The sequence below is a fragment of the Pan paniscus genome, chromosome 15, assembly GCF_029289425.2.
Source record: "Pan paniscus chromosome 15, NHGRI_mPanPan1-v2.0_pri, whole genome shotgun sequence".
Lineage (NCBI taxonomy): Eukaryota > Metazoa > Chordata > Mammalia > Primates > Hominidae > Pan > Pan paniscus.
The window spans coordinates 23,645,806-23,658,510 of record NC_073264.2 but is presented as its reverse complement, the minus strand read 5'-3'; the positions used below and the strand labels follow the sequence as shown (position 1 = coordinate 23,658,510).

General features: G+C 37.0%; 2 gene segments (V, D, J or C); both read right to left on the bottom strand.

Annotated features, from left to right (window-relative positions):
• LOC100994878 (T cell receptor alpha chain constant-like) overlaps positions 1 to 9,415 on the bottom strand; it is a 349,562-nt gene extending 340,147 nt beyond the window's left edge. The window contains 2 exon segments of the C gene segment in view: positions 8,626 to 8,916; positions 9,376 to 9,415. Of these exon segments, the coding sequence occupies positions 8,626 to 8,916; positions 9,376 to 9,415 (331 nt within the window).
• On the bottom strand, positions 3,700 to 4,455 carry LOC134728997 (T cell receptor alpha variable 34-like). The segment is given in 2 exon segments: positions 3,700 to 4,145; positions 4,404 to 4,455. Coding segments are annotated over 2 exon segments (498 nt in total).
• Positions 9,416 to 12,705: the final 3,290 nt, after the last annotated feature.

The window sequence follows — 12,705 nt, the reverse complement described above, 5'->3', positions numbered from 1 at the left end:
AGTCCTACAACTCACTGAGGATAGATCATTTTCCCCATTCTCATTCCTGCCATTGCCCTTTTAAGAACATCCAAAGCTTGGCCTAAGGTTTTAGTAACGAATCTCTTTACGTTTGCATTAGAGTCTTCTGTTTCACATGTGGTGTTTCAGTTAATAAAATACAGTGAGACTAGCTGAGAATACATCATCTTTATTTTGAAATTTAGAAACCATCCCAAAGAGGTTCTGTTCTTTGAGCACAACCACACAGGTGGCAGGTGCGTATAATCCAGGCCCTCATCCTTTCCATCTACTTGTGGAGTTTCCTTTAGAGAAAATATACTGTTAAATTCTGCAGATTTTCTTTTAAATGCTTTTATTTCTTATTTTAAGAATTGCTCTGCTTTATACAAAATTTGATGTTAGTTATTTTCTTTCTGAACATTGAAAAATAATTCAAATCTCAGTTGGTTTCCATTGTTATTTTTGAGAAGTCAGCTGTCAGTTTACTTCTTTGAAAACAGTCTTTTTCACCCTCCCCTTCTGATTTTTAAGATTTTCTTCTTGATTTAAGATTTTCTGCTGTTTTACTCTGAACACACACACACACACACATGCACGCATGCATGCACACACACTACACTTCTTTTTATATAAATTGCCCAGGAATGTTTTTGTCTTCTTGAATTGTGAATTGATGTCTTTCATCCATTTTTTAAAAACTGTTCATCCATTATCTCTTCATATATTGTTTCTGCCTCATTCACCTCTCTCCTCTTTCTGGAACTCCATTTAATCATATTTTATACTTTCTCATTCTGTTTATTCTCTGTAGCTCTTCTTCCTACTATCGTAACTCTCAACTTTTTGTCTGGCAAGTTGTCAAGGCTGCAGCATAAGACTAGACTAGACAAGACTATGTCCCAGAGGAAGTGAAGACAACGAAGTGAAGTAAGGAATTTAAGGCTAAGATTTGTTTTATGAATTTGATCAACACAGTTGAGAAGAGGGCATAAGAATAAATAATTATTTGACTTAAATCTAGCAGGCTCATATCTGGCACACTAAAGTCCTACTAAGGTAGTGCCAAGAGTAACAAAAGGCTCTAGAAATTGGAGACAGGTTTTCTGATGAAAATATTATGTTGTGATATTTACTTAAAATATGAAAGGCTGTGGCTATGGATGGCCCTATTTAATAGATCTACTTATAAGACAGCATTTATATGGGGTTAAAGTTAGCACAGAATGTAGCAAATTTTTTCTGCTTATTTTAATCCATCCTCTTTTTTTCTGACTGTGGTATCTATAAGAATACCACAAACACATATTGCAAGGAATTCTCACTATGGGGGTGAATAGATAAGCCTGATAGATTTAGCCACTTACTGAAGGTTTAGAAAATATCGGTTTCTTATTCCATTGGTTTTTGCAGTGGAAAACTTTCGGGTGATTCCCAAAGCACACAAAAAAATTATCTTCCTGCTAGGAGGACATTTTTACCACAATAATAATTATAATACCTATGTCCTGTAAGAAAACTAAGTTCACAATCTCCCTTACTGTCCAGATATTCCTGATTAGAATTTAGTGGCTTTCTGGGACATGCTAGACCCTATAAACAAACAAAAATCAGACTAATTCTTTCACCTGATTTATAATGGAATTGCCAAGAGCTGTTAGAAAAGGAACTAAACCTTGCACTCAAGGCAGGAGGAAAAGAAACTTGGTTCCTGCCTTCTTTCTTCTAATCACTCACTCTTCCTCTTGCTCAATCCCAGCATTCCTATCAGGGGCTATCCCTAAGGAGGTAGACAGAGCTGGTCACTGCTCATTGCACACTAGGAAAAGTCATGCTGGCATCTTGTCCCATAGGGAAATTTCTGCTGCCCAGAATCAAAACCAATGTCTGGAGCTCAGCCTTGTTCGGTTTGTTAGACATTCTGAGGCAGAATCACTGGAGAAGGTGAATTATTTTCTCAGAATAGGAAATTGGCTTTTGATGGGGGAGAAAAAAAGAGGAGAAGGGTAAGTTGCATGTCATATAACCTATTTGCTTAGGCTGACCTAAGACGCTGATGTGAATTTAACAGTTTCCTTCTCCTGATAACATTGATTTACCAGCCTTGTGGGACATGGCAGGTTAATCTCTAAACATCCTTATGACTACTTATCTTCATACTTTCAACCCTTAATATTCCCAGCATTCTACTGGAGACAATATCTTTATATTATTTCCCAATTAGAAAAATTTGATTTTAGGTTAAAATGCAAATATGTTAAAATGCAATATTCTTTAGTTTGAGATTTGTATATGTATATGCATATTTACACAAATAGGTAAGTGTCACTTTACTCGGAACATTTCATGAAAATCAGAAACTTATGTTCTTCTTTCCTGCCTGCTTTTCCTCTTATCACATTGCCAAACGTTTTCTTTCATGGGCTTCTCTCTTTTCTCTCTTTCCTGTTTATTTTAGCAAACTTTTCTCCCAGTGGGTGGTATAGGTAACATTTCTTTAAAACAGAAAATAATCTAATTCGACTTGATTTTTAAAAATCTTCCCTGACTTTGGCCAACATAAATGATCATTCCCATTTTACACGCAATTTCTTTTGAAATCAGGTCACTAGGCAGTTTCTGATGACAGGAGACCATTATATTCCTCCTTTCTTTTCTAAATTTAAAAAATAGAACATCTCCTAGTTAGGTTGAAGCCATATCATGTTGATCAACTTCCCTACTTTTATCTGAGAATTTTGACTTACTTGAAATTGTCATTGTTTGATTAATAGTAAAAACACTATTTCAAATATTGAGGGCTTGCAATACACCAGATACTTAATGTATGTAATCTATAACCTTACTTCATCCTAACAAGAACATATGAATAAAATAATATGATTGTATCAACTTTACAGAGGGAAAATAAAGACTTGTAAAGTTAAAGTTGTTGGTCAACATCACATAGCTTTTAAGAAACATGTGAATTATTTCTCTCTAACCTATGATCTTATCAGTTATTCAGTATCAGTTTAATACTTGTAAACACCCACTGTAGGCCAGCACTATTCTGATGTGGAGTGGAGGATGAAGGTAAGATCTTCTCCACTTCATACTGAGACAACTGGGAAACAATTCTTTAAGCTGATAATTTGGAGTGGCCAGAAGAATACTGAGACTAGAATATGAATGAAAGCACAATGAGAAGAGAAGTGGAGGCCAGTCTAAGACTGCATTAGATATTTATTAATATATTCCCCTCTCTCTAGCTCACTCTATCTAATCTACCTATTATCTATCTATCTATCTACCTATCATCTATCTAATAATCTAGCTTCCTATAATCTATCACCTATTTATCTGTCTAAACATTTGTCTTTTTCTATATCTATACTACAAACTTAGAAAAAACTATTGCCCATGACTCCTCAGTATGGATATTCTAACACTCTTGGTACAATGTTAATCTGTGACAAAGAATCTGACAAACAATGCACAATTTCTTTTTATTAACAAGGTGGGTAAATAGCGAAGGGAAAGAAGTTCCTTGGCACAACAGGGAGATAATATTCGTGCATAGTTCTTGCATAAATCACTGAAATTCATGCTATTCTCATTCGAATTTGATGTTCCATCTACTAAAAAGTAACATAACTACCAGACAATAAAGTCAAATTAAATTTGGGATTAGTGATATAGCTCCCCCTTGTATCATTCCTACTCTCCTCCCCATTTTTCCAATAAGACAATTGCAACGTTCTGAGGCTTCATGTCTTGGCAAAGGTCCCAGCCACATCTCAGGAGCCCCATGTCAGAAGAGCATATGTGGCCCAGCTGCAGGTTTGGAGACAGCTGATAGAGGCCTGAAGATCGCTGTGTGTCTGCTCCACAGAGGTAGATGCCTGCATGGCTGGGCTGGGAGGCTGTGATATGCAGGGAACTTTGCTGCTTTTTCTCATCCAACTTGGCAGTTATCTTTTCATGACTTTTCTCTTCCCCACCTTTCTGTAGCATCATCAAGAAGATAAGACCTTCACCATACTTTTGCTTATACCAGTATAAGCCATATAACGTCTTTGATGACGTGCAGTTTATGGTGAGATTCTTTCCCTCTTGGACGATCAAGGACTGAGGACTCTGCTCCAGTTCTTGGCTACTGACCCCTGTTCAAAAAGACAATGTAAAGAAAATACAGAAGACCCTCATAATATTTTCATGGTCATGGTAGGGATGATGTTTTTCTCCCCCTCCCCACTCCCCCTAGGCAGCAGAATTGTCACATTAAAACAAAGTATTGTCATTTTTTTTCCAACACATATCTGGCTCTCAAATGGGCCTTCCCAGAACAGAAGATGACTCGACTCTTGCCCTCAGGATGCTGTCACCATCTCACAATTCTCCCAGACTAACCACATACTCACAGGCTGCTTGGAACCCCAATATCCCTAGGAGTACTTGCAGAACAGTCTCCATCCCTTAGCTACTTAGAAAACACAGTTAAATCAGATTTTACTGAATGAGCTTCCCCAGCAGAAGTTACTTTGCTCATTGGTGCAGGAGATTGCACCAATCAGAAGCCATACCTGGATTCCTGTTTGTTCAGCACTGTACAATCTTACTCAAATACTTTTTTAACACTGCCACTCTTTGGCCAGACTGAGAAATGCTGAATAATGGACAGGTTTTCTGGAGTTAATTTATATATGACATAGATCTATTTATTGCATTAAAATATGCCACTTATGAGATAAAGCAAATATAATCTCATAACATATGTTACCCTTGCATGCTTGAGAAAGTTTACCCTCCATAATTAAGAGAAAGTAAAAAATTCTGTTCTCTATAGTACAGAGTGATTATTTTTCAATATTTATCTCTGTCTACTTTTGTTTTGAGCCTTCTTAAAAACTACTTTTCTGAGGTACACTTTGCATATAATAAATTACATGTTTACAAGGTCCAATATGATAATTTTTGACATGGTCATACAAATGTGAAATCATCATCACAATCAAGATAAAGAACATATGCACCACTCCCCAAAGTTTCCTTGTGTCTCTATTCCTTGTGTTCCTTGTTAATCCTTTCTGTATACCTTTCCAATATATCATCCCAATGCCTATTCAACCCCAGGCAATCTCTAGTCTGCCTTCTCTTACTATAGATTTTCTAGAGTTTTATGTAAACAGAATCATACCGTATCTGCTTTCTGTCGTCCGGTTTCTTTCAGCATATTTATTTTGAGATTGTGTTTGTTAGCTTGGGCTGCCATAACAAAATACCATAGACTGTGTGACTAAAACAATGGAAATTTATTTCTCATGGTTCTGAAGGCTGGGAAGTCTAAGATCGAGGTGCTGGAAGATTTCATGTCTGGTGAGGGCCTGCTTCCTGGTTCATAGATGGCAGTCTTCTTGTGGTGTCCTCACATGACAGAAAGAACAAGAAAGTTCTCCAGGGTTTCACTGAATGGAACTAATCCCATTCAAGACGGCTACACTTTTATGACCTAATCACGTCCTCAAAGACCTACTTCCTAATACCATTACACTGGGGGTTAGGATTTCAACACATGAATTTGCAGGGGAGATCACAAATATTCAGTTCATAACAAATTGTTGTGGTATTTTTGTTGAAAATCAACTATGTATATGCTGGCCTATTATTGGATCCTTTATTGTGTTCCAATGTTCTACTTGTCTATCTTTATATCAATATCATAGTCTCTTGATTATTGTAACTATAAAAGTATTCATATCAGTAGTGTAAGTTCCTCAATTTGTGTTTTTTAAAAAGAATTTTTTTGTTATAGTCCCTTGGCATTTTCATATAAATCTTAGACCCACTTGTCAATTTCTATGAAAATTTCTGTTGGGATTTTGATTTGAATGACATTGAATCTGTAGGTCAATTTGGAGAGAATTTTAATGAGTCTTCTAATCTGCAAACACAATAACTCTTTCCATTTATTTAGATCTTAAATGTATCTCAGAATTTTTTTATATCTTTTAGTGTACAGGCCTTAGACAACTTTTGTCAAATGTATTCATACACACACACACACACACACACACCAGAATTGAAATTTATTTATTTATTTATTTGAGACAGAGTCTCACTCTGTTGCCCAGGCTGGAATGCAGTGGTGTAATCTTGGCTTACTGCAACCTCTGCCCCCCAGGTTCCAGTGATTCTCGTGCCTCAGCCGCCTGAGTAGCTGGGATTACAGGTGTGTGCCACCACACCTGGCTAATTTTTCAATTTTAGTCGAGACAGGGTTTTGCCATGTTGGCCACGCTAGTCTTGAATTCCTGGCCTCAAGCTATCTGCCTGCCTCAGCCTCCCAAAGTGCCAAGATTACAGGCATGAGCCACTGTGCCTGGCCCAGAATTGAAATTCATATACATATAAATTGCATTCTTGAGACGAACCCCACTTCATTATTATGTATTATCCTTTTTATATATTGTTAGATTCAATCTGCTAAAATTTTGTTAAAAGTTTTTTATGCATATATATGCATAAATATATAAATGCATAAATATACATATGCATATCTATATAAATTTCAATTCTGCTTGTTTAGTGTTACTGTATGGAAGCAGCATTATTTTGTATATTGAGGTTGTATCTTGCAATTTTATCTAACTCATTTATTGGTTACAGTAGTTTTTTTGTCTATAGGATTTGCTAAACAGACAATTCTATTGTTTGCAAAATGATAGTTACGTTTTAAAAAGTTAAATATGGTTTCCTTTACCATAAATTCAGTTAGCGATCTTTCAGGGTTTTGTGTTTCAGGTCTAAAGATAGATTATTTTGGATGTGCTACCTCCCTCTAGGAACAAGGCTTAGCAAAGAGCTTGCTACCACAATTCTCTAAGAAAGACAGAATTATTTTCAGTCACTTCGGAGCTTTTATAATTATTTCTGTGTTGTTTTCTCAATTATTATATTCCTTTTGTTTTCCGTGGTATCTTGTTCTTCCCATGTTTGAAGGCAGTTCCCAAAGCCCATGTCATTCATTGTACAGCATAGGATTTGGCACAGATTAAAGATTTAATTTGTTGGGTGAATATATTAATTACTATTTACTCATAACATTATTAGGAGAAGTTATGTGGAACGACTCTTGAAATTATTCCAAAAAAGCTTCCAATTTTTTGAAAACAAATTGAACAGAAGTATCCAAAGTAAAGGCAAATGCCAGATTAGATCTGTGGGAAAAATTCAAATAGCACACCAGCCCTCATTCTCCATCCTCCAAAAAAGAAAAATTCACAAATCTGTAATAGGTAAAGCCTGGTTTCCTTTTTCTTTTTGTCTCATTGCATTGGTTAGATTCTCTAGGATAATGTTGAATAGAAACGGTGAGAGTAGACATTTTTGCCATGTTCCTGATCTTGGGTTAGACTGTTAAAGCCATTTAGGAATGCAACTTTTCAATATCTAGAAAAATATAAAATAGGCATATCTTTTGATCCAGTAATTCCACTTCTAGGAATCTATAAGGAATATGTACACACACACACACACACATACACACACACATACACATATGTCATATATATTTATATATGTAGAGATGATATAGGTGAGGTAAGTAAAATTATTATACAACCATACTGTGAACATTTGTAGATATTGAAAAGAATAAGGCCAGTTTATACACACATGCATACACATGTATCTCGGTATGAACACACCTCAAAAAACTATTTTTAAATAAAAATAAAAGCAAGTTGCAGACAAATACACATGGTATGTTCCAACTTATGTAATAAAATTGGGTAGATATTTACGGGAGTATCCACGTAAATGAAGAGGAGTATGATCATCAGGGCACTCTCCAAACTGTCAAAATGGGTTATTGTAGGAATTGAAGAGAAAATGGGATGGAGATGGAGACAGTCAGTTTGGGCCTCTAAGGTTTTACTTCGCATACTTAATAGTTTGAATCTTTTAGAGTGAGAAAAGATTTGTGTATTTTTGTTTAATAATAGAGATATTTCAACATAGATTTAAAAAATGAAATCAATATTCACATATCCACCACTTTCTTGCTCCCTTCCAGAAATCATCTATATCCCAAGAGTATGTGCTATGGATGAGTAACAAATAAAATTTCAAATTTTTCGTAAGGGCAAATGAATCAATTTCTGAAATTCATTTCGATTATTGAGAGGTTGGAAGGACTAATGTGATATAATATTCAAAGCCCAGGCACTTGCCTGGGGCTAGATGAAGAAATGCTTTGGGACTACCAGATGATGGTTCTCATCTTTTATAGTGAGGTCTACATGGAAAGCAAGAGTTGATTAAAAGAAAGCGTCCGGGAAAATTCTTATTTCCTTTCTTCCTGACTGCAGAATTCCAATTGTGATTCTTCATCTCTTCGCCAAGCTTCTCAGTCCTTTCTTCAGGACTTCTTAGCTATTCTTTCTCAGTTTCTTCATTCCTTTAATCCTCTCATCCTCTCATTGATTTCCTTACCACCTCCTCTTTACTTCTTTTCCCTTTTCTTCTTTAAATTTTCTTCTTCCTCTATTAAACTTCTGCTCCTTCTTGTGCAGTGGCCTCGTTAGATGCCTTCCCTTTCACCACCAGGGAGATATTGCACAGCTGCAGCACCATCTGTCCCACTGTGGTCTCTCAGGATGCAGTAGTACACAGCAGCATCTCTCAAGGTAGCACGGTGCAGGATCAAGGTACTGGACTTTCTGTCTTCAGCGATTGTCAGAGAGGCCATTCTGTTGTTCACATTGCTTGTAAGACCATGAATCACGTACTCTGGACGCTGAGAGGGAAGCTGTCGATACCAATGTATGTAATCAGTTCCACTGATTGTGGAGTGGTTACAAGGCAAGTGAACAGGCTCTTCTTCGTTACTCTCCATTGAATTTGGCTGTGTGGTCTTAGCATCACCCATAATACCTATGGGGTTGAAAAACAGCAGATTAGCTCTGGATCATCAGCTCTTGGTGCATCTGAAGGTCAGGTTCACCACTGCTCCAGAACTGTCCTCCCTGCCCTACTCCATATTTGAGTGTTTTTATGTGTGTTGCACAGGACAAGATAAATATTACTGGTATTTATTTGTTCCTGAGCTATGCAGAGCCACAAGGCCAAAAATAAATTTCCCATCTTCCATGACCCTTGAGCTCAATGAACCTAAAACTCCTTACAGCTTGAGAGCTGTGAGACCTGGAGAATCTTCTCTGAGTAATGGATATGACCAACCCCTCACACTGACGCTCAGACACCCTCGAGAAACACATAGAAACAAATTCTTTCCCGCAATTGGTAAATCATGGTAGAAAACATGGAGACGGCAGATAACTCTCTTTTGTCATTAGCCACAAAACTATGCTTTCTTAGGCCCAGAACACTTACCCAAAGATAGGAGTACAGTAATGCTTGTCACCAACTTCATTGTTCAAGTGCACATTGAGGTTCCAGGCCCCAGAACTCAGACTCTGTGTCTGATCCTAGGTCAGAGGAGGTCCCAAGCAACAAAGCAGCAGCCACAGCACATCCCACACCAGGCAGGTTTCAATTTGAGTGCTCCCCAGAAATCGTCAGCTAAAGATAGAGCAGTTTCCTGGTTAGGTCTAGCCCACCCCCAGGTTTAAACATACATTTTAAAAGAAGATAAAATACGATTATTATTTGTTAATTAAAAAAATAAAACTTTAAAAAGAGGGGAAGAATATTTTCTTTAAATCTAGCTTTAATTCAGAAAGTTTCCATTAAGATCATTTTCAAGGCTGAAACTCAAGTAGGCTACATCTAAAGAAGTAAATGGGATTACCCATCCCTTATTATGGTAAGGACAAAACCCACCATTAATTGGTAGTTTGACAACACATTGAGCTGGTAAGAACTGCCCTTTATTCCAAGAAGTCTATGCGAGCCCTGTGCTGTAAGGGAAAGAAGGGAATTTCTATCCACATCTTCAGGGCGAGTAAGTCTTAGAAGAAGCAGTAGCATATAATTTAATTTCAACAGTTAGAAACTTCTTTTTGGTAAAAAAAATTACCATAAGCAAAATTGAAAATCAAATGACACAATGAAAGAAGGTATTTGCAACATATATAACAAAAGTAATTTCATAATTCTATAATATTGCTGTGCTAAGTGTGAAAGGAAAGAAAAATTTAGAACTCAGGTTAAAAGCCAAGTTTCCTGGTACTCAGGTCTCCCACACTGGCTCCTGGAATAATGTCCTAAGTGTCTTCTAGATAGACATTGCCTGTGCCTCTGGTTTTGAGACAGCAGCCAATGGCTTGAATGACCCCTATTTCTATGCCACTTGAACTCCTCTTTAACATATGCTTTCTCATCTTCATGATGCCTAGGAGTGGCATACATTGAAGGAGAAAGGAAGAAATGGGAAGAGGTTTGGAGAGGGAAATCAAATGATGCCATTTGATAAGAGAGGTAGAAGTAACTATGAAGGGGTTTTTCTAGTTATTTTCAAAAGTGGTTATTAAAGAAATGGGAAGGAATAAAATTAAAATTACTCATTATCTCTGCTACAATAACTAAGCTTGTCAGTCCATTATAGCAACAAATATTTCACCATTTAAAATTGAGCTATGTATTAATCACTTCTCTGTTTTTCCCATTCAGGGTCACTTCTGCTCTGCATTTGGGAAGGGGCTTACCCATGTCTTTGAAACTGTGCACACACTCAAAAAGAGATAATAAAGCACAAGGTGGCAAAAAGAATGAACATAAATTCCTTATACAACTCAATGACAACCTCGCTCACCCTGGAAGGAGATTGGATTTGCAGCTGTAACACCTCCCTCTTGTGACTGTATATGTGAACTCCTTTACATAGAACTAGGAACCAAGTCAGTTAGCAATCTTTCAGGGTTTCTGTTTCAGGTCTAAAGATAGATTATTTTGGATGTGCTACCTCCCTCTAGTGACGAGGCTCAGCAAAGAGCTTCCTACCATAATTCTCTAAGAAAGGTCAAATTATTTTCAGTCACTTTGGGGTTTTAGAATTATTTCCTAAAATTCATAAGGAAACAAAAAAGAGCCCACATTGCCAAAGCAAGACTAACCAAAAAAGAACAAATCTGGAAGCATCACATTACCCGACTTCAGGCTATGCTCTAATGCCATAGTCACCAAAACAGCATGGTACTAGTATAAAAATAGGCACCTAGACCAATGGAACAGAATAGAGAAGCCAGAAATGAAGCCAAATTCTTACAGCCAACTGATCTTTGACAAACCAAACAAAAACATAATGTGGGGAAGGGACACCCTATTCAATAAATGGTTCTGGGATAATTGGCTAGCCACATGTAGAAGAATGAAACTGGATCCTCATCTCTCACCTTATGCAAAAATCAACTCAAGATGAATCAAGGACTTAAATCTAAGACCTAAAACCATAAAAATTCTAGAAGATACCATCAGAAAAACCCTTCTAGACACTGGCTTAGGCAAAGACTTCATGACCAAGAACCCAAACGCAAATGTAACAAGAACAAAGATATATAGATGGGACCTAATTAAACTAAAAAGCTTCTGCACAGCAAAAGAAACAATCAGCAGAGTTGACAGACAACCCACAGAGTGGGAGAAAATCTTCACAATCTATACATCTGATGAAGGACTAATATCGAGAATCTAACTCAATGACTCAAATCAGCAAGAAAAAACAAACAATCCCATCAAAAAGTGAGCTAAGGGCATGACTAGACAATTCTCAGAAAAGATATACCAATGGCCCACAAGCATCTGGAAATGCTCAACATCATTATTTATCAGGGAAATGCAAATCAAAACCACAATGTGATACCACCTCACTCCTGCAATAATGGTCATAATAAAAAAATTTAAAAAAATACCCATTGGTTTGGATGCAGTGAAAAGGGAACACTTTTACACTGTTGATGGGAATGTAATCTAGTACAACCACTATGAAAAACAGTGTGGAGATTCCTTAAAGAACTAAAAGTAGATCTACTGTTTGATCCAGCAATCCCACTACTAGGTATTTACCCAGAGGAAAATAAGTCATTGTACAAAAAAGATACTTGCACATGCATGTTTATAGCAGCACAACTTGCAATTGCAAAAATATGGAACCAGCCCAAATGCCCATCAATCAACGACAGAATAAAGAAAATGTGGTATATATATACCATGGAATACAACCCAGCCATAAAAAAGAACAAAATAATGGCATTTGCAGCAACGTAGATAGAAATGGAGATTATTATTCTAAGTGAAGTGTATTCATCTGTTTTCACGGTGCTGATAAAGACACACCCGAGACTGGGCAATTTACAAAGAAAGAGGTTTAATTGGACTTATAGTTCCATATGGCTGGGAAAGCCTCTCAATCATGGCGTAAGGCAAGAAAGAGCAAGTCATGTCTTACATGGATAGTGGCAAGCAAAAAATGAGAGAGAGCTTGTGCAGGGGAATGCCTCTTTTTAAAACCATCAGATCTTGTGAGACTTATTCACTATCATGAGAACAGCATGGGAAAGACTTGCCCGCATTATTCAATTACCTCCCACTGGGTCCCTCCCACAACACATAGGAATTCAAGATGAGATTTGGGTGGGGACACAGCCAAACCATATACTTCCACCCCGACCCTTCCCAAATATCACTTCCTTGCATTTCAAAATTAATCATACCTTCCCAACAGTCCCCCAAAGTCTTAACTTATTTCAGCATTAACTCAAAAGT